The 27,734-nt window shown below is 42.3% G+C and overlaps 1 protein-coding gene across 2 annotated transcripts in view; it reads right to left on the reverse strand.

The window, feature by feature from the left end:
* Nucleotides 1–616: 616 nt before the first annotated feature.
* Nucleotides 617–27,734, reverse strand: part of KCTD15 (potassium channel tetramerization domain containing 15) — a 55,099-nt gene continuing 27,981 nt past the window's right edge. For both annotated transcript variants that reach the window (XM_065416821.1, XM_065416822.1), the window contains 3 exons: nt 16,747–16,891; nt 7,126–7,431; nt 617–772 (listed from right to left, as the gene is read on the reverse strand). In XM_065416821.1, the coding sequence (XP_065272893.1) occupies nt 617–772; nt 7,126–7,431; nt 16,747–16,891 (607 nt within the window). The remainder of the gene's footprint in view (nt 773–7,125; nt 7,432–16,746; nt 16,892–27,734) is intronic.

The following is a 27,734-nucleotide window of genomic DNA, read 5'->3' on the forward strand; positions in this document are numbered from 1 at the left end:
TCTGATTTTGTATTCTGTACACAGTTATTTCAGTTGTAAATGTTTTATAAAAATAAGCCATTTGCTAGCACAAATGAGTTACAATCACAGAAATGTAACATAACGTATGGAGGTGTAAAGCACATCTGATATGAGAGAAGTGTGGCATTCAGACAGGGAAGATACTCAGTGCAGTTTTTAAGGTACCATCTTCCTTTTGGTGGACCCTGTTTCATTGCCTTAGAATATCACTGAGGAGGGAAGGGATGCTGTCAAAAGAACTGTCGTTTCTCCAGCTGACATATTCAAATTGCTTTAATTGGTCTTTCTGCAGAAGCCCAATCAAGGGTCAGTACTTTGTGAAGCTTTGCCTTTTTCAACATCACAGCTGTTCGGTTGAAAGTACATTCCCACAAAGCCTTGTACGCTGAGCATGCTCAGTTGTTCATCATGAAAAACAAACAGGTGGTTTTTCAAATGTGTTTCATGGCTGGCTATGTGACAGGTAGTTTTCAAATATCACTAATTGGCAACATAAAGTCACAATTTGTTTGCTAATACTGTTTTGCAAATCCTTAGTGTTTCACATAAGGGACTATTAAACACTTCTATGGTTACAAAGGAGGAAGGGTTGGTTCTAGTCCAGGGGTTCTTGCTTTATTCTGATTGTTGGGGTGGGTTGTGGTCTTCTGTCTTCACGGCACAGCACATATTCACTGAACTGGGAGGAATCTACCCCTCCACCACATGAAGCTGCCACGTTAAATCCCTTCTGAAACAATCTTTCTAGCACCTGCAATGTGAAAAAGAGTGCAGATTAATTTTAGCCAATTTTAGGCATTAGGGAATGTGATAAAAGCATCCTGGAGCAGTGGATCTGAATGATGCATTTGGTCATTCCAGATCTCATAGAATGAATATTATACAGCTATAATTTTATAACTTATTTTTAAATGACTACACTGTGATTAAAGTCTCGCTTACAGCAAACCTCGGTTGAAAACAAAAATTAATCAAACAAATAAGCACTCAACAGAGCAGTTCAGTACATTATATAGTAAAATACTGGACTGCAGTGATATTGATGCTCTCTCTTACAGGAAAATAACACTAGGTTTAAGTCATAATAACAAGTGCCCATAATTCATTATTAATATGGAAAGTCTCAAGGAAAAAGAGCTGCAAAGATTTTGAGCCCTTCCCGAGCTCAAGTAAGTATCATGGGTATCTTTTGAGTGACACCTCCCAAGGCTCTCTAGCATCAATCTCACAGACTCCTTCTCCTCTTCCTAGAATTTAGTGCTGCTTTCAGAAACCATGCATGGGATGGGGAGGCCAGAGACAGGTGGATAAGAAAACAAATTGGCCCAAACAAACAGGTTAATCGTATTCTCCACGTATTTTTTTTCTTTTAAAGAAAACTTGGGGTAATTTGGATGCATGAGTTAAAGCAGCCCAGAGGCAGCTTTAATTTGCATGACTGGCACTTAACGCTGCAGATCACCCTTGGCTGGATGACAGGGGTCATGTTTGCACATGGATGAACTGTTGATGAACTATTTCTCCAACATATTAGGTGTGCACACCAGCTTTTCAGCAGCAGGTATGCCTGGACGCTAGTTTCATGTGCTTTTCTTCAACAGCCATGGGTTTGAAACCAATCAAAGAGAACCTCACTCACTCGCTCTAGGTGGGGTCAAAACTGAGTCAAGGGCAGTAACACTGCACAGAATCGTCTGCCACACTCCTGTCGATTACTTTCATTGTTCACACTCCAGTGCCATAGGGGGCTTCACTGTTCTTTTCCTGCTGAAGTGCAGCTCTAAGGGCTGGAGATTGATTAATACTACTTGAGATAGGAACATCCAGTGAACGCTCTTTTTCATATGGGCCTAGAGTGTACTTTAGCAGCAGTTGTTTAGGCATCAGCAATGACCATATCAGTGTTGGAAGAATGGACTTAAGGCAGTTTCCTCATGCGTCTCCCAAATAGGCCAGGCAATGCCTATGTACTGCCATTGTAGGAGCAGAACAAGAGTCTGTCCTCTGCTACATCCCACTGAGTTCAGTGGGGAAACACGGGTGTAAATGGAAGAATAACTTAGCCCACTGTGCACAATAAGATTTCCTGAATAACAGTGCAAAACAGCACACCCATATTTGAAATCTGCATCCAAATACTTTTCCAGCCAAACCTTTGCACTGCTACACTACGAATATTCTTTAGGCCAAGTACTATGCAGTAAAGTGCCATAGAAATGATCCACAGAGGAAATGCTAATGTTAGCATATAACTTTGAAAAGTCAGGATAGTGTCTTTAGTTTGTTTAAATGAACTGACACAATACTTACTTTACAGACAGGAAACACTGTTCCTGCCTATTTTGCTACCTATAAATGTCACCAAGGGTGAGCAGATTGTACTATTCTTAGAGTACATAAAGATCTCTCTCATAATATAGGTATCATGTAAATCACCATGTCACAGAACCAGGACATTTGGGACCACTGCAGTAAAAACTGAGCTTGATTATTTAGCTAGTTAAAGCTAAGTCCTGGAATAATTTACCAGCAGGACTGTCGGGCCATGCTGTTACCTTATTTTAAAAATTGTTCAGTTGACTAGATATTTTGTCCCAACAACGCAATAAGCATAACTTTAGTCTATACTATTGGGTGAGAAGAAAACCCATACGGTGTTTGTATAGGATCTACACTACAGATGAGAAACCATTTCTTTTTAAGCCTTGTAATGAATGACAACATTAGATGGATTTTTTTTTTGTTCTGCAAACTACACGTGCCATCAAATCTCATGCTTTAAGGCATGAAGTGATCGCTAAGGGGGAATAAAAAGGAATCTCATGCCAGACTTCTGCCCTGGCCCCCACGCACATAACCATGCTAATGACAACAGGCATTCTTGAGGATGTTGCTTCTTTTGCTTGCTTTCTCCAGAGGCAGAACACTGAATCGGAGTAGCCAATGGTGTGAACTCAGTGTAGTAGATCCATGCTGGTTCATCTGTGGGAGCCTTCCTTTGAGGCCTCTAGTATTAGCCACCAGAAGTTTGAATAGTTGAGTTTTTGGAAGGCAACTAAAGCCTTGTGCTCATTAGCCTAGCTTCCGAAGACTGGCAAAGAAAAGGAAACACTCATTCTAGCACAGCTTTGCCTGAGTCATGCAGTCTGCTCTGAATCAGCTTGCCCTGGGAGCTCCGTCTGGCCCTGGGACAAAGTGATTTGTGTTCTAATAAAGTTACATCTGCCAGATCTCACTGACTTTTGCCCTGATTTTTATGGAGTTTATGTATGTAAGAAAATATTACAACTTAAGGGAGGAAAAGCCACCCCAGCAATTGAAAAGAAAACACCAGACAAGAAGATAAAGGGAAGAGGGAGAATTTGGTGTAAAAGTATAACTTAAAAAAATGAAAGTCCTCCCCCCTTCTTCAAAAATGAAGAGAGGTGGGAGCTGGGATACAAGCAGACTAGGGGCAAGAATGGGATGCAGGGCATAGTACTATTTTGTCAGCATTGCCCCTTCTAAGACAGAAGGGAGATGCCAGTAACTTGATCAGGAGCGCTGATCAAGGTATCGCGGAGTTGTAGGGAAAGCCACAGGCTGGGATTTATTTTTTAATAGACTTAGCCTAGGCAAGGTGGAGACAAGAATCAGTCCACCCCTACAGCAGGTGCTGCATGACACAGGGGGTCTCCATTTAACTGGAATGAGAGAGGTGGGATCGATAGGTCAAAGCTCAGGGTACGTCTACACTTACCGGAGGGTCCGGCGGCAGGCAATCGATGTTCTGGGATCGATTTATCGCGTCTGGTTTAGACGCGATAAATCGATCCCGGATCGATCCCGGAAGTGCTCGCCGTCGACGCTGGTACTCCAGCTCGGCGAGAGGAGTACGCGGCATCGACGGGGGAGCCTCCCTGCTGCGTCTGGACCCGCGGTAAGTTCGGACTAAGGTACTTCGAATTCAGCTACGTTATTAACGTAGCTGAATTTGCGTACCTTAGTCCGAAGTGGGGGGTTAGTGGGGACCAGGCCTCAGTGTTGGCATGGATGTCAATATCTTTACTACAAACTTTTTAAAAAATCCATTTGCTTATCATGCAAAACTAGTGCTGAGATACTGTTGGCTTAGTCCATAGGTATGGCAAGCTGCATGTTAGCATAAGGCTCCTCTTTACTGAGCCAGCTATTTAAAAACACACAAACCAGACAGACATTACATCTTTAAAACACTGCACATAGAACAAAGTGCTACCTGTGTGCTTGGAGGACTAGACTGCAGGCTGTAACCTTGTGTTAAAAATGCAGGTATCATCAATTTTCTGAGCAAGAAGCAAAATGGGTCAAATCCTGTAACAATGCTGCGATGTTTAAATATTGTACTACTTTAACTGCATCTTGCATTAGGTTATACTGAATGCTATGAGCAAAATCTACAGAATGCCCCCTCCGCTGCAGGCCTACAATATCTGTGCGTGCGTGTTGCGCACTGCTGTGTGTGAAGTTCCTAGTGCACACAGGAGGCTGAGTGCGCTCTTGCACATGGATAAGTGGAAGCCATATTTTGCAAACTTGGCCCTAAGTATATGTTATACTGCTTTAAAAAGTAAGATGGCTAATATATGACCGTATCTGTAGAATAAAATCTGAGCTACTTTCCTTTAAGTCTCCAAAGACAATATGCCAAAAAGTAAATGAATCTCAGCTGCGATTTCCCATAATCAATATGAAATAGTGCAATTATGTTAGGATTTAATATAGTCTCTCTGCCAGGCACTCTAAGCACACAGAGACATGAGCTGTTATTTTGTTGGGAAGGTCTCCAAACAGAAATATGATACCTTAATGCATTTCATTTAAATTTTGCAGAGTGATATTAACAAATATGGTCTTAATTATAAAGTATTGAAATGTTCAACATACACAATTTTCACAGCATTTTCTCTGAAGTATATTCATATAGTTCACTAAGTCCTGTTGTCAGAAGATTAAAAAAATAACTTAAATTATAGGAAAACTTTATACTCTAAATGCAGCTACAAATGGGAATTTTAAATTGAGGGCTGCTATTTTTTTTTGGCCATAATCCACTAACATGTTGACTTTATTTGTTTTACATGTACAGTTTCATATGAGTCCTTGATATGAAACATCATTTCATGAAAGAATTTGTATAAGTTCCAAAGAATTCATAAATGTTTCAGTAATAAATGCTGTATGTCAACCAGGAATGTGGGGTACTGGAATAAACTAATGCTGAAAACAAGCGCCCCATTAAAGAACATGCAGTATGAGCAAGTTACTTTTTGCTTTTCTATGTGACACTACTCTCCACAACTAACCTACCAAAACAAATGCCTTCGGACCTCGCTCGAGTGTTTGTGTTTACAGTGCATTGTTGGGTTTGTCCTTGACTAGCATGACCCTTCATTCTTTTATTTCTTTTCAGTTTCTTTAATGCACCTAACCATAGCACATAAACAATGTGCACTAAAACAGTTGCACTAACACCTTTAAACTGACTCACCCAACCTATCGAGACTGCAGCCACCCCCTTCCTCAGTGGTGCAGAAAGCTTGTTAAAATGCCATGTCACCAGCAAATGGCCCTGCCTTTGACCCACCTCCGTGGACTCCATTTTGTTTGGTCAGAATGTGACCCGACCCAGTTTAAAACCTCACTCAAACAGAAAATGGACATGGACCTGTGCAAAACTAGCCAAGGGCATTGAGTTCATCAGCTGAGCTGAATGAAATGTTTGGGAGTGTTTAGTGTGAAACCAAAATTTGCCAATAGATCTGTTTTTCAGACAGGTTTAATGCAGAACGCATCAAGGAATGTTGTTACAGCAACTTTAATTAAAGAGGAAACTTGTTAATGTAAAATACAGATTATTAAAGCAAATCTGCATATATTATTATATGTCGGAATGTTTTCAGCATATTTAGTGCTCAGAAAATGTTCTAGATTGGCAGCTTGGGAGACTGACCCTCTGCTTAGTCACGGAACAGGTACAATGTGGCAGCACAAGCTCTTTCACGCTGCCCCACTGATATGCCTCTCCTCTCACATGAAGGGACCACCTCTAGGAGGCTAGACTAGAGCTCTGTAAAGTCTGGCTGCCCACTAGCCTTTCTGATTAGATTGCTTAGAGTACCGGTTGTTCTGTGAATGAGTGTCCACTAGGAAATGGCCCCAGACCTCAAAGTCTTTCCCACAGTCCAGCTAACGGAACAGCTATAGATGTTAATAACTTTGGAACTGGTCACTCAGAGGTTGAAGGCTTCATTTCTCATAATAAAAATCATCGAAGACAGACATCCTCCTTGCAAAATATTTTAAAGATATACATCCAAAATAAGAGAACTTTATTTTGCCTTGACTAATTAATGTCTGTCTTAACAGCATAATCAGCACTGTTCTTTCCACTCGGCCCAAGGACTACTACCAACTTCTGCAGCTTTGCCCACAGTTGTATGTGTCGTTCCCTGTGACGGACCAGTTATAGCCCCCAAGACAACTGCCTAAAGACCAGCCAGGTATTTATTCCCACTTCCATCCACCTATCAGTCCAGTTATCATTTTTTGTTTCATATGTTTAATTTTAATCCTAATGTCAAAACTCTGAGTAGAAAATGAAATACATTTTGTTTAAAATACTCTGGGCAATTTTTATAGAACATCCTTTTGAAAAAAAAAAAAGTGCAGAGATCAATTTTTTTAAGTCCATCCCGCAGGCACCATCATTTAATTATGAGTGAGACATAAATTATGCATTTACACATTGTTGCATTTTCTATAAAATGGCATGGAGATTTTTTTTTGTAGTTTTTGGAACTCTCTTTTTCTTCCCAGGGGCACTTTGGAGGGAAAAAATGCTGTGGGCTATACATTGATGAAAAAATTAGCATTTATCAGTATAACACTATTATGAGACCAGCATGGCACTAACATACACAAAATCTAAATCTATTTTTCTGCTTAGACTTAGGAAAACCTGAAAGACTGTGATCGCACCAGGCAAAAAATAGGTAATTGAGCAGAAGCAAATAATCTGCATATAACTGAACATGAAATAAAAAAAGTTACAACATGAGACAGCATTGCTTGAAAGGCCATTACCTGCACTGAATTCAACCGGCAGTATCCATTCAAAGGAAACCTAATAACATGGGTTGGGTCTTGGTTCCAACCTGCATTTACAGAGTTGCACATGACATCCCCAGTCTCGGGGAAGATCTCTTCTATTAAAGCTTTCTCCCCACTCAGTGCAATCCTTTCCCCAAGATCTGGAGTCACTCTTACGACCAGGCAATCACAAGGCTGGAAATGTTTCCTTTGTTCTTTCTCTTGTTTCCATCGCTCGAGTTCCTTAATCATTGGCTGCAGCTGGTAATACTTTGCTTCTTCATATAAAAGATTAAAGTCCTATAAAAAGAAAAAAAGAGGAGAGAGAAGAAATGCTTCTGGTTCTCTTTGTAAAATGAATATTCTTCCCTTGTGACCTACTTAGGCTTATGTATTGTCAGCAATAGCGCAAAGTCAACAGGTATCCAAACTGTCTTACTCTTCTACTACGTAACACCTACAAAGGAAGCCACACTATATGAGTTTTAAATCGTCTTGAACAAACTGTGAACTTCCCATTGCTCTGAATCATTCTTTCATGTTTATTATCCCACAAGCTCAATGTCAAAAGGCTTTTCTTTTGGATTAACCAATCAAAATAACTGGTTGCAATAAGCAGGGCCTGCTGATGTCAGAGGAGAGAGACAAAGCTTTATTCTTTACTCTTTGCACAACTCCTGAAATGATACGTATTTAACTTCATTGTTGCAGCTCATACAAGTGCTACCATGGAGAGATAAGCCTGCCAGGTTTTCATTTTAAACTCCCAGTTTTAGTGGTTTTAAACTCAGCTGTGAAAACTCCCTGCAGGCTAAATCTGCAGCACAACCAGGAAATGGCCCAGCAGCCATTTTCTTAAAAATAGAAAAATATGTTTAAAACGTAGTTTGGGACCTGGTAAGTTCCAATAATGCAATGAGCACATGCATGGCTGCAAGCTCATGTGTACTCTTAGCCATCTTTTAAACAAATACTTTTTACCAGCCATTTGTCCATCGTGTGATTTGTTCCCTTGGGTAATTAAAACAGCTCAGTGAATTGAGAGAGGTGATTTCGACACATGCTCACTAACTTCTTTTCAGCAAACATTTCAGGCGGCTTTCTCCATCCCAGACTAAGGGCACTAGTGCGTGCTGAGGGAAAGGGTGCTGACAGCCCCCAATCCCTGGGCAAGCAGTGGGTGCCAACACAGTTTCAGGTGCCAGCCAGAATCCCTCTCTAGAGCGTAAGACAGTGCTGGGAGACAGCGAGGGGTGGGGCTTGTGCATCCCTATCTCGAAGACTACATTCAGTTTGGAAAGGGAAAAACAGAAACGATTGAGGGGGTGACAAAAATAATAATAAACAACTCTTGGACTTTAGCACCTTTCATGTGAAGAATCACCATTAACAAACCCTCAGAACAGCCCCATGTAAGTATTATATCTGTTTTCAAATGGATATGCTACAGGACAGAGGATAAATGCTTCTTCAGCCTACAGTCAGCCAACATATGGAAACAGAACCCTGGAGTCCTTTGCTCTGACCACCAGAAAATGCTCTCTGTCTAGAAGCATGGGAGGGGTATGAATAATCATGAGAATGAAACTATTGGGCTAGAAAGGAGAAGCGTTTGAGGAGACAAAATAAAGGGATATACAACAAAAATTAGTACAGTGAAAGCCATTTGGTGCCTTCTATGGATCCATAACACAGGATAAAAGGAACTAATGGTAGAATCAAAAGCCAATGAATGTACAAGGAACCCAAGGTGCTACTTTGTAACAGCATGTAATCCACCTGTACACTCCACTGCCCCAAGGTATCATTGAAGCAAAGAGTTTAGCAATGTCCATCAAAGCTTTGACTGTTAGTGCCACATTTGGAACTGCAACTCAGCTGCCTTCGATGGAGGCCTATAGATATATGGATAGGCAATTTAACAGTTACCCTTGTAATCTCCTAACTGTGCTAGTGTATCTCCAATCCCTGGCTTCTGGCAGAAGCTTGCTAGGGTTGGGGAGCATGCACTGGCTAAATGAGTTGTGGGGGTGAGTTTTTTTCCCCTTCTTTTATAGCATCAGGCATAGGCCACTGCCAGGGGCAGGAGACTGAAGCAAATGGAACCATCACAGTTCCTATGCAAATCAGTGAGCCTTCAAAGTGCTGAGGGGGCCTCCTCCTAGGGACTGAACCACTCCAGTTCCCAGCATCCTTCATGGCACTTGAGGATGTTCAGCACCTTGCAAGAATGGATCGTAAGGGAGGCTAAAGAAAAAGGAGACGTGCGCTGGCAGACACAACACCACATCAGAGTCAGACAAGAAGTGCTGCAAAGAAAATAGGCTTCATGCATGGGCATACGGTAGGAGCAGTAGAGGATGACCTGACCTAGGGTAAGCAATGGTATAAGAGCCTTACTTCCGTACACTGTGATCCTTATTATGCATCACTGTTTGGACTCCATTCCATTGTGATACATTCCCAAAATGAACCTGGATGATGAATTATTTTATTCAGAAGCAAATACCCATTTCAGAGCCATTCTCATTTCTCCCTCCACATTTGCAGAATTCCCTGAACATTAAATTGAAATGCACGAGGGATTAGGCTAAATCTACAGGGACTAATAATCTGCATGTAAAACACTCTGAAATCTTGTTCACATGGGAGCCTGTAACAGCTCTGTCCACTAGGCCAATGCAAGTATTTCACATATGTACACAGGGCCCTGGTCTCCCATTTACTTCCATTGCTCCTGAATCTAGCCCTAGGTTTATTTTTGCACACGTTCATCATGAAAGAACACACTATTTATGAGGGCAAAGCAGGGGTTTATGTTTGCATGTTAGCCTGTAATAACATCCAAAAGATGAAAACCCAACATGAGCTTCATTATCGAAAACAGCAAGGCTACAGAACTGTGTAAGTCTCTCCTCATTCTGAAAGTGAATGTAGGTCTCACACTCAGCTAAGGCCTGATGCAAAGCACACTGAATTGAATGGGAGTCTTTCCACATCAACAGATTTTGGACCAGGCCCATAATATCCAGAAGTGCAACAGTCCCCAGCTCCAACCTCCAGGGATATAGTAACATTACAGAGCAAACAAACTCTGGGATCATGCTATCTCCTCCTGCAGCCATCTGTTAGCCCATGGCATTAGATTTAAGTCTTTAGTAACCACTTGCTAACTCACCATTTGTTCTAACTATTTGCTGCTTAATAAGGACAAAAATAAACAAGATATAGTTTCAATCCTCCAGTTTTCTGTGATCAGCCAAAAAAAAAAAAAAAAAGTTGTGTTAAGCCAGGAACCGGTGTTCAGACTCAAATAACTCCTTCATTTTTGTACCCACAGTGATCAGCCCACACTACAAACTGCATACACAACCTGAGTTGTTAAAAACAAAAGTTAGCTTGAGTTCTAAGAGTGCGCACACACCAGTTTTAACTTCCTGGTTTTTTGCACCAATTCAAAATTGCTTAAAGCAACAACAATCACAACAACAACAACAACAAAAACAGGAAACCATTTCCCCCCTCAACTACCAACTCAGACTGGAAAATTACATGGCACCATTTATCCTGGAGTACATGTTTACAGCTAGTTTACTGCATAAACCTGCAAAAAGTAATTTGTAACAAATGTTTAGAATCCTTTAACTGTACTGGGATGAATGCTCTTAATACTGCAAATGCAGTTGGGGTAATCTACGCAGGCAGTTCCTTCTGCCTGGGATTCTGTAAGTGGCAGCGAAGGAAGTGATTTGCCTGTCATTCTGCAAAAAAGGTAAGGGCAATAAAATGTCATTTTTTTAATTGAGAATTTAATGACTGACAGTCCATGAGAGTGAAGTCCTCTATTAATTCACAACACAGCAGCAATGCAAGTTTCACCATACTGTTTCACCTATTCATCACCAGCATGCGCTGGTCCAAAAACTGGAACAAATACAGGCTTTGCATTTGGTCTTGCTCCTGTAACTCAAAACCTGGCGACTGTTTAATACTTGATACCATGTCTGTGGTTGGTAAATTGTCTAGGCAACTGAGCATTTTAATAATTTTAAGGAATTTTAATATTTTTTGGGGGTTGGCGGGGGGGGGGGAGGGGAGAGAATCTCAACAAAATCAGTAACAAAGAAAACACACAATTGCAGGCACCAGGACCTGATTCTCCACTGTCTTGCACCCGTGTAGGCATTTACCTTTGCAAAGTGGGTGTAAAATGCTACTCTTCAGAGCTGCGAGTGTCTTGGGACAACCGCTTACTCAGAGTGCAAGATGGGGGAGAAGCCGGCCAGACTGCATTAGCACAACACCTGACAGTGAAGTCCCACTGAGATTACAAGAAAAATCTCGGTTTATTTTGCCAGTCACCATATCACGGGACAAGCAGGAAATTGTTAAAGGAGCCCCGTCATTCATAAATGTGTATTTGTATCAGACTGGAAATAAGGTGTCAATTTTTAACAGTGAGGGTAATTAGCTATTGGAACAACTCACTAAGTGGTGGACTCTCCATTGCTGACAATTTTTAAATTAAGAGCGGATGTTTTTCTAAAGGATGTAATCTAGCAATTAGTTTGGGGCAAGTTTCTATGGCTTGCGTTATACAGGAGGTCAGACTAGATTATCACAATGGTCCCTTCTGGCCTTGGAATCTATTAATCTAGTTTGAGGCACACCCAAAAACGGGAGCATTCTACACAAACAACACTAGCTAAAGTTATTTTTATTATTTTTTTGGCTACCATAATGGCACAGGCTCAGCTGCCACACACAAAGCCAGGCACAGAAGAGACCACAAGCTGCTGCAGATTTATCTTGTTGCTAAGCAAAGGGCAGTGTATGCTCTTAGGGACAAATCTGGTGCCTGCCTCCAGGGAGGCTCTGGCAGTGGAACCAGTGAGGTCCTGCTGGGCAGCAGGGCAGGGTTCCAGACACAGTCCCTGCATGGAAATCAGATCTAAAGTCCTTCCCCGCCTCCCCTTCCCCACCATGGGTCCACGATGTGGATTTTGTCCTCCCTGAGAAGGGAGAGGGTGATGACCATATGGTCTAACATGGTCTCCAGGCCCCGCCAGAGAGGATTTCCATCCCTCTATCTTCCTGTGATACCCAGTGCACAGCCTGGACTCCAGCACTGTGCTCTGGTTGCATATGGCCCTTAATGTCTGAAGACAAGGAAATGTGCTCAACAGGGCCGGCTCTAGACCAACCAGTGCCCCCCCTCCATTTGCTAAACTTTTTAATACCTTATTTTTTATTCCATTTGTAGCCCGTTTCACGACTTCGATGCAGAATTTGCATGCATGATTTATCCCTGTCATATAAGACTGACTGGCAATGTCCCGCCTCTTATATACCTGCAAGGGCATGGCTGACAACATTCTAGGAGGTTCAAGGAAAATGTCTTTCTCAGAAAGTCTGGAAGATTCCACGAGATTCTACAAAGGTCCAGAACATTCTAGGAGGTTAGTGAAAAATGAATCCACATACGGAATACTTGGAACATGTAACTTCAAACATTCTATTTTCCCTTTTGTCGTGAACAACAATAACAGCCCACCGCCCCCCAAGCCCGGCACCTCAAGCAGTCGCCTAGGTCGCCTGCCCCTAAATCCGGCCCTGGTGCTGAACTAAACCACTCAGAGCATGCCTCCTCTCAGCTACTATTCTGAGGGACACTGATGGTGGTCTCGACGGAAGAGGAGGGCTGTTGTGGCTCCCACTGCTGGAAGGTTTGTGAGAAAACTCAGCCCGTCTCACAGTTCTGGGGGGGCTGATGAGAAGTAATATAAGGGACCGTTCAGCAAGTGTATTCATGTGCATGTGATTTTCCTCTTTTTCAGGGCACTGCAGCTTCAGACCTCTCAGTCCTGGCTGGTTATTGGCAGGGCTGTTGTATCAATCCCCTCTGGAATCACAACTCCTCACCTTTGTTTCTACCAAGTGAACTAATGGTACAGGTCTGTTATATCAATTGAAACAGGGAACAGTGGGCAGTGGGCCATGCACACACAAGCCTACTGGCCATTCCTCGGTACCCAGGACAATGTTTAGAGCTAGAGCGAATGACCGACAAATCTTCTTAAGAGACAGCATTCTGCCTTTCTACAAAACACTTTATCTTTCTGCTCGTGATCTAGTAGAAAAGTGTTCTGGATAATCTGTTGCAGATTTCACGTTTGCTAAAGGTCATGATCACCTCTTAGATTCAACGGTTACATCTCACTGGGGGTGGGGAAGTCAGGGCTCGGTTCTAGCCCAGTGAGTCAGTGGGATTACTAGTGGAATAAATCTCTACTCACGGTGAGTAAAGAGCTGGCTGCCAAAGGCTGTAAGACACCTCTAAGGGCCTGATCTGCATCCCTTACTGCTGGCTAGGGATGACCTTTATTTTTGTATCACTTGTTCTTCTGCACAGTCTGAAATGGCGATGTCCCTTGGGATTGTATTTGCTTGTGTTTGTTTGGAGGGGGTAGCCTACTGCCTTCTGTCCTCAACCGTTCTAGGCTCCTGTAGCAGCACAGAGATGAACCTCTGGTCATTGAATGAGTTCCCTCCCAATTCCATGCTCAACTGCATATTGCTACCATGGGTCATTAATTAAGGTTAAGTTGATATCAAACAATGTTAGACTTGGCCACACTAATTTTAAAGCTCTATCAAGGCAAAGGGAAGGCTGGCCTTGTGGTTACAGTGACATACAGGCAATCTGGGTTCCATTCTAGGCTCTACCCCAGACTTCATGGGTACGTCTTTAGCTCTTTGCACCTCTGCTCCTCCTGTTCAATAGAAACAAGAACACTTCCTCCTCTCCCCACACTTTGCTGGTCTTGTCTATTCAGATAGTTAAGTTCTGTGGGCAGGACCTAACCCTTCTGCGTGTATGTACAGTGCCTGGCACAATGGGCCCCATTTTTGGTTGGGGACTTGGAGTATAAATAACGGGCCCTGAGCAGTACAAAGGGGCTAAATTCTGGTTGAAAATTCCCCTGGTGGATGGGATCCTCCTGGTGGCATAAATCCATCCACTCCTCCCTGACATAGAGAGCGTACCAAAGGAGGTATGTCTACACTCCAATTAAAAACCCACTGCTGGCTCGTGCCAGCTGACTCAGGCTTGTGGGGCTCGGGCTAAGGGGCTGTTTAATTGCAGTGTAGACATTCGGGCTCGAGCTCTGGGACCTTTTCACCTCAGTGTCTTAGAGCCTGTGCTCCAGCCTGAATCCAAACATCTATACTCCAATTAAGCAACCCCTTAGCCCGAGCCCTGCGAGCCTGAATCAGCTGTCATGGGCCAGCTGCAGGTTTTCAATTGCAGTGTAGACATACCCTTATGGACCTTAGGCCAGTGGCTTAAGTGAGAGCAGCCCCTAGCTGCTCTGACTCCCTGAGGCTGAGCTGGTGCAGAATCAGGGCTCTCTAACCAGCTCCCTGCCTTCCCTCCATCCCCTGTGCTGAGCAGAGCTTGGATGCAAGGGAAAACAAGCCCAGCAATTAATAATAATTTCAAAAAGTTTAAAGCATCACTCTGTACACTGCTTAGAATCCACAAAAACATGAACGCTGTATAATCTGTTAGGAAAGTTGATCTCAGGAGGGAGACCTGTCAGATGCAGAATACTTTCAAGTCTTGTCTTATTAGTAATTGGAACTGTAGTTAATATTCACCGTAAACACACCAGTCAGACTTGATAATAAAGAATCACTAGCCTAGGAACACATACTCCACTTTCTCTGCATTTCAGTGTTAACTCAGTCTGAAAACAACACTTAAATAGCAAAACACAAAAACATTGGTGTGGTACTAACATTCCAAACTTTCCAAAATAACAATCTGAGCAGCAATTCAAGTTGAAAAGCAAGTTGGCTTAACCTTGAGGCTACTAAATGACTTGATTAAATTAAAGGGGTAAAAAACTAATAAATATTCAAAACACTTGACAATGCTTTGTTTGACATAAAAAACATTTAATGCAAGTCTCACTGGAAAACCTGTAAGGTTTTTATACCTTAAATAATGTTTTGCATTTAGAAACACCAAACGATTCCATTTGCAGCCTTTGATTGTTGTCTTCTGTTACTTTAATCACACTGGCAAAATTACAAGATTTCTGTGAAGTCAAAACTGTTTACAGTGCAGTTTTACAGTGCATAGCTTTGCAATGCATTCTTCTATGCATTTTTTGTTGAGTTACTCCCTACCTAGCAATACTTTGCTTTTGTTCTGAGCCTTAATTACCCTGGGGTCTACTCTAGAGCTATCTCAGGGAGGAATAAAATAAAAATACAATTAACGCCATCCAAAAAGGCAGCATGGAACAATGGACTGGGCATGGTCCTTGGAGCTAGGAGTGCCTGAGTTCTAATTCCAGCCTTGCCACAGCCTCTTTGAGGCTGGCGTACACTTTGAGGATACACATTCTCACATCCCCTTGGTTCTTGTTGTACAGCATCTCTAAAATCCATCCTCCCAAACCCTTGACAATGCCTTGATCCTCTCTCCCAATTACTGCAGTCTCCTCCTCCCCGTTCTCCTTGGCTGGCTCCCACCAGTCTATCCCAAATATGCTGCTAAAATCATCTCTCTCTCCTGCCATTTGTGCTATGTCCCTTTTCTATTCAGATCCCTTCACTGGCTCCTTCTCATCGTGCACAAAGAGCTTGCGGCCCTTAGCTTTACAGTCCTGGCCCAATTCCACTCCTACCTGCAGCTCTTCTCTCATTTTCCCCATCTGCCTTTCTGCTCTTCCACCCTCTTCCATTTATAGTCTTCTCCCTCTTTTCCACACTCCACTCAGAACCATCCACCTCTTGTGCACCAAACAACCACCTTCTCTGTATACAGAGTGCTGAAGACCACATTTCTTGTGCAAAGCCTTTCAACAAATAATCTACCAGAGCCAAAACCTTGCCACTGCTTTGAGACCAGCTCTTCCAGTCCCCATTCACATCATATATTATGTGTCTGCACTCTGCTGTCTGGCCAATTTAGACCATTTTGACCATCCAGAATTAGCAAAGTTGTCATTATCTACAACCAAACAGTCAAAACGTATTGCTCCATAGAATCCCCTCAATAAATTGCATTCTCCTGAGAGCACTTTACCTTTCACAATCTGTGTTAGGGATCACTCCTTGAAAGCAAAATGTCTTAACAAGTTATGTCTAATAGAAATCCTCATGGGTTTATTTAAGATTGTGAGGGGTTTTTAAATCACCAATTTAGATTTATGCAACTTAAATTGCTGTAACTATCAAATATAAAACATTTCTTTAAGGTGCTGAACATTAAACTGTGGTAAATGTTAGCTTTTGCTGCTGCCGCTTCTTAATTGTTGTTATACCCTGATAAATAAGCAAAAAATGTGAGAAAATAAAATTAGTTTAGAAAAACTGATTTAGCCTTGAGCTTCATCGTTTAACTTTTTATGGTATCCATGACAACCACTGGTCCATTTATTAAATCATAGCGTCCCCAATGTAATACACAACTACTAAAAACTCTAACAATAAACACCAACATTTAGTTAACTGTGTTTAGGTCAAGCACACAAACAAACCTACACCAAAATAAATGACAGAATGGGGGGGAAAATGGATTGTAGACATGGCCTCACTTACCTTAAAGTCATCTGGGAGTAGCAGTTTAGATGTCCTTAGGAAACTTAATATGTATCTGAAAATTTCACCATCTCGATCAATGAAATAATGTTGTTTTAAACTGTCTAAGACAATAGGCTCCGTGCCATTAAACAGACGACTTATTCTGAAAAAAGAAAAGAAAAAAAATGGGTAGAAGAAAGACAAAATTTCATTAGATCCTGCAGGCTTAGAAACAGTCCAGCCAATTCAGTTGTCTCAGTTCAACTTGCATAGGGATAACAATAATAATGCAGTATCTTAATTCTGTAAACTCTGTGACAAAGGAGAATGTGTGCAAAGATAGATGTTACATACATACATGCATGTATGTAACACACACACGTGTGCACACACATACATCTATACTGATGGAGAGCGGGCCCTATCCCGCAACCGCTCCTCATGTAAAATTCTCATTGATCGTGACAAAGGAAAATGTGCGCATAGATGTTACATACATACACGTGTGTATTTAACACACACATACATCTATACTGATGGAGAGAGGGCCCTATCTCGCAATCGCTCCTCATGTAAAATTCTCATTGATCAGAATAAGGGTTGCAAATAGGGCCCATAATTTTGCCAGGAGTATTGCCTAGAAGGTTTTTGCCCTGCAATAGACTGAGCATAGCTGATATGGATGTGGGGCGCTAACTATGTAATAAGTTCCTAATTACCATGTACAGCTTATCCTGAATTGAACTGTGTTGACCTTCCAGTCAGTACATTTTTCACCAGGTCAGTTCTCATTAGCCAAAAAAATATTTCCATTTTTGAGAAGACAGTTTAAATTAACCAATGTTAGTTACATAAACCCCTCAGTGCTAGATATTTAGGCTTCTGTGGCTGGATGGTTTAGACAACTAGTTTTTGCACAGCTAGGAATGGGTCCATACAAGCTTCTGCAACTATTCCACTTGAGGCCGTGGTGCTGTTGCCAGTATTCCAAGAGGAGTCATTTCTCACCAAATGAGGCATACAAAGGGAAGTCATTTACGTGTTTTGTTGCCAAAGAAAAGGAATTTAGACATTATGCCAGGTGGCTAATTGGTTAGACATAAACCTGACCAAAATGCAAATTTTTAAATATTTCCTCTTTAATGAGACCATCATTCCAATTCCCACTGCTATCTCCTTTAAGTTGTGAACAATATACTCTACATAGCAAGAGACCTGGGCATTGCCTGGCTGGGATTTCATCCTCCCCAAAGTTACAAATGACTGTTTGGTTACAATATGCTTTGTCTGCCCTTGAGAAATAACCACACACACACACACACACACACACACACTTCTTGAAAGCAGCATCATAGACGACAGACAGAAATGACCTATGAAGTAATCGAGTCCATCTCCCCGATAATCATCGTTTCCTACTGCAGTTACTAGTGTTTTGCCACGTTTCGTTTTAAATGTCCCAGACAATGGGAGTTCCATTATTTCCCTAGGAGACTATTCTACAGTCCTGTAGATTCCACTGTTAAAAAACCTCCCCTGCTAGTTAGCTTACCTATGCTCCCACTATTCCCCATTGTACCCCCTTGCATACCCTAAATAATTTTTTCCCACACCTTGATAGTAATACAGTACTCATCAAATATTTGTATGAACTCTCCCCTTAACCAAGCTATACCATACATAGCCCCCTTTTAACCTTTCCTTATAATCTCTCCAGCCCCTCAATCTTTTTTGCTTCTCCCAGAACTCCCTAATTTGCCCATCTCTCTCTGATAATGAGGTGCCCAGAACTGACTGCAGTAAGCCAGGTGCTACTGCACCAGAGCTATTTAGAGACACTAGCACCTCCATGTTCTATGATGGATATTTGTGTCTGCAGCCCAAATTTGAACAGGCCTGTTTTGAGGTTGCATTGTACTGCCAATCTATGTCCACTTTGCTCTCCACTGTTGCGCCTAAATTTAGTGTCTCCAGCTCTTTCTAATTTATTATCATCTGCAAATTTAATTAATGTGCCATTTACTGTCTTCTATATTAATTATGGAGATATTAAATAAGAATGAACCTAATACAATTATCTGCTATACTTCATTAGAAATCCTATGCCCTTACCCTGACTCCATATTTTGCTGTTTCTTTGTCCTGTGTTTATAATCCTTCAGTCAGTATCAATACATGTGCCAGTGTTTGCATTGTAGCCGATTTGAATTATGAAAATATACCAAATGCTTTCCTAAAACCAAGTACAACACATCTGCTGCATTTCCTTCAACCTCTAGTTTTGCAAATCGACCAGAAAAAGCAATCAAGTTTGCCTTGCAGTGTTTATTCAGTGTAAACCCATTGTTCCATGAGTTCTCAAAGTTTAAAGGTCTTGATTTTGCTTAATAGTTATTCCACTATTTCTCTTCCAATTGTTATTTTACTGGAAATACTAGGGGTATCTGCTTTAGTTGTTACAGGTTAAATATACACTTTGAATAGTGTTATATTTTAGTCCATTAACTAAAGGGTTAATTTCCTTCATAAAGTATACACGTGGGCTAAAGGAGTCCAACTGAGTTTCTGTGCAGCTCTCGGTTTAACTGGAAAGAATAAGAGGTATCCTGATACAACAACTCATGTTCAATTTTGCACTTGTATTGAATTAATTTGCTTGGTGACAGAGTAGCTTTGAGAGCTTCTACAGAAGACTGCTGTCTTACAGCTAGGCTGCAGCTTTGATCTCTTACCCCTTGGAACCTTTCTTCTGAGTTTTAAGACACACTGAAGGAAATCCAATGGCTGCTTTCAGATTATTCAGTATAAAAAGCGGAATGTTTGTCAACAAAGAAGAGATGTAGGGAGGATTGAATGAAGGATTTCCAATTAGGCTGTGCTTAGCGCAGTGCAAGATTTTTATTGTAGAGAAAACAAAAGGCGAGTTTTCAGGCCTGTGTGGATTGCCTTCAGCAGTATTTCTTCACTACTGAATTTGCTGCTTGGGAAACTCACAGAGTGTTGAAAGACTTAACTGCCACCCCAAAAACAGAATGAAAAATGATTAAGGATTTACCTGACATTTTAGGAGGCTCTTATGCTCCAAGAACAAACTTCAATTGCAGTATGTTATGCTGCACCCAGAAAGGATTCCGCCTCCTAAATTATTTCACAAATGCAAATGACACCTTTGTGAAATCCGCTAGAAGGAGCAACATTTCTGGAGCACATGGTGAATTCTGCGAAGAAGGCAGGAACATGGGTTTCAGGCCGAAGCCTTGCAGGTTTGCTGGTGATCTGTAAAGCCACGAAGAGCCTGCTTACCGACAGCTGCACATTAGAAAGAATGATCAGTTGATTTGCTTACTCAGGTAGGCCTCATTTTGGAAGAGATGAAACAAAGCCTGCAACAGTATGGAAAGGAACGGTTTGCAGCCTGTTCAGTAAAGAAATAGCGTAGCAAATAAACTGCAATTTAGGCAAATGAGAGTCAGCGTGCAAGATGCCTGTTTGGAAACCACAAGAATGATCTGTGTCCTTTACAAGACCAGACAGCTGCTGGAACTGCAGATCTGCATGTAACTATACAATAACAGAGGGTCATGTGTCTGGAGAGATGTGCTGTTTCCTGGTACACTGGGATATGGAGAAGCCTCAGGGCTTTAGCAACTTGGCACTGTGGTTCAAGCATGTCACCAAGCAGATATAACAGAGATGCCAAGGGTTGGCTGTCCTTAAGAGTAAGATTTACAGCCCCAAAGAGTGAGATTCAAGGCCAAAGAGTGAGACTTTCCAGGTGGTGTGTTAGGTCATTGCTTAAGACAGGGACTCTCATCTTTGGTCCTCGGCGACATCCAATAGTCCAGGTTTTTAATCCAACCTGCGCTTAATAGTTTGTTTTAAAATGTAAACTGCTAAATATTGCACATGAAACACTTAAATGTCCTAATTCATACTAAAGTCTAGGGCAGTGGTTCCCAACCTGTGGTCTGTGGCCCCCTGGGGTCCATGGATTATGTCTAAGGAGTCTGCAAGATTTAGACTGTAAACTGACTGAACAGCATTCAACTATATATACAGACAATAGATTTCCAAGGGGGTCTGCATCGCCATTTGAAATTTCCAAAAGGGTCTGCACCTCCATTTGAAATTTTTTAGGGATCCACAAATGAAAAAAGGTTGAGAACCACTGGCCTAGGGCACATGAGAATTTTATATACAATGCAAACCAGAGGATTTTAATAAAAACAATTATTTGCTGGTTGGAACAAAAACCTGGATGGTTGGAGATCCCTGAAGACATGTGTGGTTTAAATTTTGAACTGTACTTTGCAGAACCTGCAAACTTTTGATCAAGTCCTGCTCATTTTCTGGGCGAACTCAGATTTTTTTGACCACACACGCACGCGGATTAGGAGTTTGTGGGGCCCTGGGCCAGAGCAAGTGGGGGCCAGTTCCCCCTCCCAGCATCCTGCCGGGGTCCGGGGTCAGGGCATGGGGGCTTCCCCTGCTCCCCAGCAGGAGCCCTGGGCAAGTGGAGTGGATTGGGGCATGCCCATTTTTCCAGGGGGCCCCCAATTGGCTGGAGCCCCTGGGCACAGGCCCCATTGGCCCAATGGCTAAGCCGCCCCTACACGCACATACACCGCCTCCTCTCTCGCCCATATAGAATGCCTGCCTGCCTGTAGTCTCCATGGTTACCACGGTACACAAGCTTGGAAAGCAGCTTTCCAAGCTCGAAGCCCTGTGCCTGAGGCCCCGGACGTACTGTTGTCTCTTGCAGCGCCTGAGTAATTTTAAATCTTTATATATTTACTCAAAATGAGTGAGATAAGCTTAGGAATGTGTGTGAGTGAGATAGCATGCTAAAGAGTGAGTCGCACACCCAATGAGTGAGACTTGACATGTCTGTATTCACAGGGAGGAAAGCGAGAGGAAGGGATATAGAAAAGATGGCAGGAGAGCATGGTTTGCACTGCACAAGGAACCTCCTGACGTTCAATCCACCAATGATTATTGTTGTAAGTAGTAGTATTCATCACCCAATATCTGTGGCAAAATGATATGAAGCCAGCTTCAGCAGAAACCACTTGCTTTCACTGATGTTTAGAAGGGAGTGGAGAGCTCAAGAAAGTGAAATACTAGGGGAGGTGGGAAAGTTTCCAGCACTGAGATCTTACTTAATATTTCCAAAGACTTCTACGTGTCTTCTCTAGTAATATTATACTTTCTGATTAATAAAGACATTTTTGTCATGATTTAATTTCCAGACATTGGATCAAATCCAGACTGGATCAACTCAACAAGTATCTGTAGGCCTTAGAATTCTGTGCTTGGCTTCCCCTTGCCCCTTATTCCTGAGACATGCTGGGAGTACTTTTCTGTAGTACTTTTCACATTGCTGGCTGGTTGAACAGCTCCTCTTCCCAGCCTTGCCTCTTCACTGCCCGCTCTGACTGCAAGGCAGCTCTTCCACTTTGCATGGCCAGCACACAGCAGATGCTAAGCACATGCTGACCAGTGAGATGCTCCTCAGGGTATGCTTGTCCACCTGGTTCCCTTTACTCCTGCTACTCCCAAACCTGCCCCTGCAGAACAGTGCCCACAAAATGGCTGTGGTCCAGCTCTGGCCTAGTGGGCCTATTGGTTCATTTGACCCTGGATCGAACACTTTTCACTGCTCTGCCTCCGTTTTCGAATGACACCTGCTGATTCTATTTCTATAGTTTCTTTGCACTTCCATTGTTTTTATTAAAGACTTTTACATTTTCAGTAATATTTAGCCAAAATGCCAAAGGGGAGTTTCCAGCTTTATACTGATTTAACAGGGATATTAAGATCCCCTTTTATTAGATTAAAAGTAAACAAACCAGCCAGCCAACCCACATTTGAATAATTTTACCAGTAAATTCTTTTCTTGCTTCCTTGGAAATAAAAAGAATCAGTTTACTGCTTTTAGGTATCTACAGACCCTCTGTTTCTGCCCACGTTACGCCAGTAACCCTGTCCACCAGCTCTCTAGCTGGAAGACCAAACTAAACTACTTTTAGTGCTTGTCAGAAATCATTTCTTAATTTAACAAAGAGGTCATTATTGAGCAATGGCAGCATTGTCAACTCCTGGGATTCATGAGTCAGGCCCCCCCAAATCATGAGATTGGCTTACAAATCATGACATTTTAAAAATAAGTGTTGGGGTGGTTTTTTATTCCTGCCATCTGCTTTTTGAGCTTTTAGAGTCACATTTTCAAGATTTTCCTCATTACCACAAGGGGCTCTTTTTTAAAATGAAAGCTGAGATTTGCCCCATATCATCTGACTCCAAGAGGCTTTAACAAAAATACCAAATAACATGAGACTTATGGTAAAACTGGGAGCGTCTGTAACACTTGATGTGAAAAAACAAAACTGTGGCTACCTTTCTTTCAGGTTCCAAAATTCTCCTGACGATGCTCGCAGTTCCCCAGCATCCACAACACATGCCACACCCACAAGTCCAGCATTCCCCACTCATCACGCCCACGTTGCCAGCTCCTACACATTTCGTTAACAAAGCATGCTAGGCAGTGTCAGTAAGACTCTTTACCACAAGTAGTGCATTAAAAATATTAATTTAAGTAATTATGCTATGAATATTTAACTGTTCAGTAATATTTTTGTCATTTATAATTTATTTGTTTACATTTATTAAAAATGGATTCTGTAGATATTTCTTCTGCCCTTTGTCAAATTAGTCAGGAATCTACATTTAAAAATTATCTTTAAAATGTGGCTTTTTGTAATTTTTTTGCAGGGAGGAAGGGAAGAAATTCTGGCTGTGCTCCAAGCACAAAGTCCCTTTACTGCTCCACTGCTCTATTCTTCTCTGCACCTGCTGCTCCCCTCTGCTTTTCCACACCCTGCTGTTTTATTCCAAGCGTAAGCAAAGTGGCAAAGTGAAGTTGACAAGATCTCTGAAGCTCTCTCTGCACTTGATAAGGAGTCTGTCAATTGTACTTGGCTGCTTTGCTTGTGCATGGAGTTGGAGCAGTAGAGGTGGGGAGGCAGAACATAGGAGAGAGAGGAAGGAAAAAAGGGACTGCTATAGCGGAAATAGGAGAGCAGAACCTAGGACTAAGTGTTAGTGCAGTGTACTAGCATGTCCTGGCATAGTTCAATCCCTGCTATCAAGCATACAGTAATGCTTAGCACGTAAATATCCACAACTGCTTCTTGGAGGGGAATTGCTTCTCCAGGGGAGAGGCAATTCTCGATTTAGTCCTAAGTGGAGCACAAATCTCGTCAACTAACTTCAAAAAGGGGAACTACACAAAAATGTGGAAGTTAGTTAAATGGAAATTAAAAAGAATAGTCACAAGGGTGAAATGCATGCAAACTGCATGGAGATTATTTAAAAACACCATAACAGAGGCTCAAATGAAATGTAAAAAACTAATTAAAAAAACAGCAAGACGAAAAAAGCCTACATGGCTAAACAGCAGCATAAAAGAGGCAGTTAGTAAAAAGGCATCCTTTAAAAATTGGAAGTCAAATCCTACTGAGGAAAATAGAAAGGAGCAAAAACTCTGGCAAGTCAAGTGTAATAGTATAATAAGGTAGCCCAAGAAAGAATCTGAAGATCAACTAGCTAAAAACACAAAAACTAACTGCAATATTTTCTTTAAGTACATCAGAAGCAGGAAGTCTGTCAAACAGTCAGTGGGGTCACTGGATGATCAAGGTGCTGAAGGAATACCTAAGGAAGACAGATTAGTTGCGGAGAAGCTAAATAATTCTTTGCATCAGTCTTCACCTTGTGGGGGAGATCCCCACACCTAAGCCACTCTTTTTAGGTGACAAATCTAAAGAACTGTCCCAGACTAAGTTGGGAAGATTTGGGAACAAATTAATAAATTAAACAGTAATAAGTCACCAGGAGCAGATGATACTCACCCAACAGTTCGGAAGGAACTCAAATATAAAACTGCAGAACTACTAACTATAGTATATAATCTATCGCTTAAATCAACCTCTGTACCAGATGACTGGATGGTAGCTAATGATTTTTTAAAAAGGCTCCAGAGGCGATCCTGGCAATTAAGGCCAGTAAGTCTAACTTCAGTACCAGGCAAACTGATTGTATAGTAAAGAACAGAATTATCAGACACTCAAATAAACACTATATGCTGGGAAGCGTCAACATAGCTTTTTAAAAGGAAATCATGCCTCACCAATCTATTAAAATTATTTGAGGATGTCAACAAGCATGTGGATCAGGGTCATCCAGCTGATAATAGTGTACTTGGACGTTGAGAAGGCCTTTGACAAGGTCCCTCACCAAAGGCTGTTCAGAAAACTAAGCAGTCACAGGCTAAGAGGGAAGGTCCTCTTATGAATCAGTAACAGGTTAAAAGATAGGAAACAAAGGATAGAAATAAATGGTGAGTTTTCACAATGGAGAGAGGTAAATAGCAGGACTTGTGCTGTTCAACATATTCAGAAATGATTTAGAAAAGAGGGTGAACGGTGAGGTGGCAAAATTTGCAGACAAAACAAAATTACTCAAAATAGTTAAGTTCAAAGCTGACTGCAAAGAGTTACAAAGGGATCTTACTAAACTGGGTGACTGGGCAACAAAATGGCAGATGAAATTCAATGTTGACAAATGCAAAGTAATCCACATTGGAAAAATAATCCCAACTATATGTAAGTTAGCTGCTACCACTCAAGAAAGAGATCTTGGGTCACTGTAGATAGTTCTCTGAAAACATCCACTCAATATGCAACGGCAGTCAAAAAGGCTAACAGAATGTTAGGAGCCATTAGAAAAGGGATAGATAGTAAAACAGAAAATATCATAATGCTGCTGTATAAATCCATGGTATCCCCACACCTTGAATACTGACTGCATGGTGTTCTGGTTGCCCCATCTCAAAAAAGAAGTATCAGAATTGGAAAAAGTACAGAGAAGGGCAACAAAAATGATTACGGGTATGGCACACTTTCCATATGAGGAGAGATTAAAAAAGACTGGGACTGGTCATCTTAGAAAAGAGATGATAAAGGGGGAATATGATAGAAATCTATAAAATCATGGATGGTGTGGAGAAAGTGAATTAGGGAAGTGTTATTACTTCACTCAACACAAGAGCTAGGGGTCACCCGATGAAGTTAATAGGCAGCAGGTTTAAAACAAACAAAATGAAGTACTTCTTTACAGAATGCATAGTCAACCTCTGGAACTCATTGCCAAGAGGTGTTGTGAAGACCAAAAGTATAACTGGAATAAAAATCAGAATTAGATAAATTCACAGAAGATATGTCAGTCAATGGTAACTACTCACACCAGTCAGGGATGCAACTCCTTAAATCACCGACTGCCAGAAGCTAGGACTAGCTGACGGGCTGGATCGCTCAATAATTAACCATTCTGTTCATTCCCTCTGAAGCACCTGGCACTGGCCACTGTCAGAAGACAGGATACTGGGCTAGATGGATTACTGGTATGACCCAGTATGGCTGTTCTTATGTTCATCCAAGGATCTCAACAAACTTCATATAAAAGAATCTAAGATTCACAAGCCCTCTATAAGGTAAGTACAGTAGATATTATTTCTGTGTTGAAGATGGAATGCTGAGACACAGAGAAATTAAGTGATTTGCACACAGGACCAGAAAGCAGTTGAGTAGTATTTCACTCTGCCACGCATCCCATTTGAGAATATGAATTTCCACTGAAGAAAATGAGAGACTGCTGGCAGAGTAAGGTACTATTCGATGTGCATAAGTGTAACAGAATTAACTCAGGCATAGATCCCAGGTCTCCTGTCCTCCAGTCCTATGTTCTAACCACAAGATCACACTTTGGCTCCAGGATTGAGCAGTACTGCTCAATGTTTCCAACAGTATTTTTTTTTCACATTTTCACTCTGTCTATTATAAAACTAATGAGGCAGACCCAGATTCACTCCAGGGTATGCGCAAGAGTCCCCAGTGGCAGAAGGCTATCCGGGGAATGGAGCTGGGATAGTGAAAAGCAGCTGCAACCTCCTTTATTATGGGGTGTGTTTAATGGGCCCCACGCTATCTGAAAAGCAGGTGGCACCTGCCAGGGAGAAGGCATGGGTGGCCTAGGAGCGCACTGAATTAGTGCCGCTTGCTCTGGTGCCATGATGAGAATTCTGAGGGAGCAAAGCACTTCCTGTCCTTGGCTAGAGCACATCCTCCTCCATGCCCTGCCATACAAGGGGCTTAGCTGAAGCATGGAGATGTCATTACCACCTGTTCTGAATCTGGCTCATAATTTTATCTTTCAACTAGATTAGCATGAAGCTCAATAGAAAAAAACAACTCCTCTGGATAGTTGTAGCATATTTCCACACACTCTTACCTATCCAATCGGGACTTTAAAAACCTTTTCCCATTATGGCTAGGGCCCCACCAATTTCACGGCTGTGAAAAAGGCGTCACGGTCTGTGATATAAGCCCTTCCCCCACGAAATCTGATCTGCCCCACACTGCTGGGAATGCCCCAGCGGGGGGCTCGTGCAAGTCCTGGCCGGGCTAGGGAGGGACAGGACTTGGGGCTGCAGGAAGCTCTGGAGCTGGGCAGCAGCCCAGGAGGTTGGTGGAGGTGGATCCAATCTCCCCCTTGATTCTGGGAGCGCCCCAGCTGGGGACTCCTACCTGTGACTTGTCCTTCCCCTGCACAGCCACTCTTGGGGAGGGGGCAGGGAAGGAGATAAGTCCCATCTCTGGGTGCCTCCCCCTGCTGCAGGAAGCTCTGGGGCTGGGCCGCAACGCTGGAGTTTCCTGCAGCTAGAGGAGGCTTGTGGAGGTGGGTCCGATCTCCCGCTTGCTGTGCGGAGTGCCCCATCCGGGGGCTCCTAGCTGCCAATCCCACAGGGCTGGGGAGGGACAGGACTCAGAACTTCCTCTTCATCTACACGGTTGCTTGTGGGGGGAGGGAGGGAGGGAATCAGATCCACCTCCAGGTACCTTTTGGGTTGGGACCCCCACTGTTACAACACTGTGAAATCTCAGATGTAA

This window comes from Emys orbicularis, chromosome 14 (genome assembly GCF_028017835.1).
Source record: "Emys orbicularis isolate rEmyOrb1 chromosome 14, rEmyOrb1.hap1, whole genome shotgun sequence".
Taxonomy (NCBI): Eukaryota; Metazoa; Chordata; order Testudines; family Emydidae; genus Emys; species Emys orbicularis.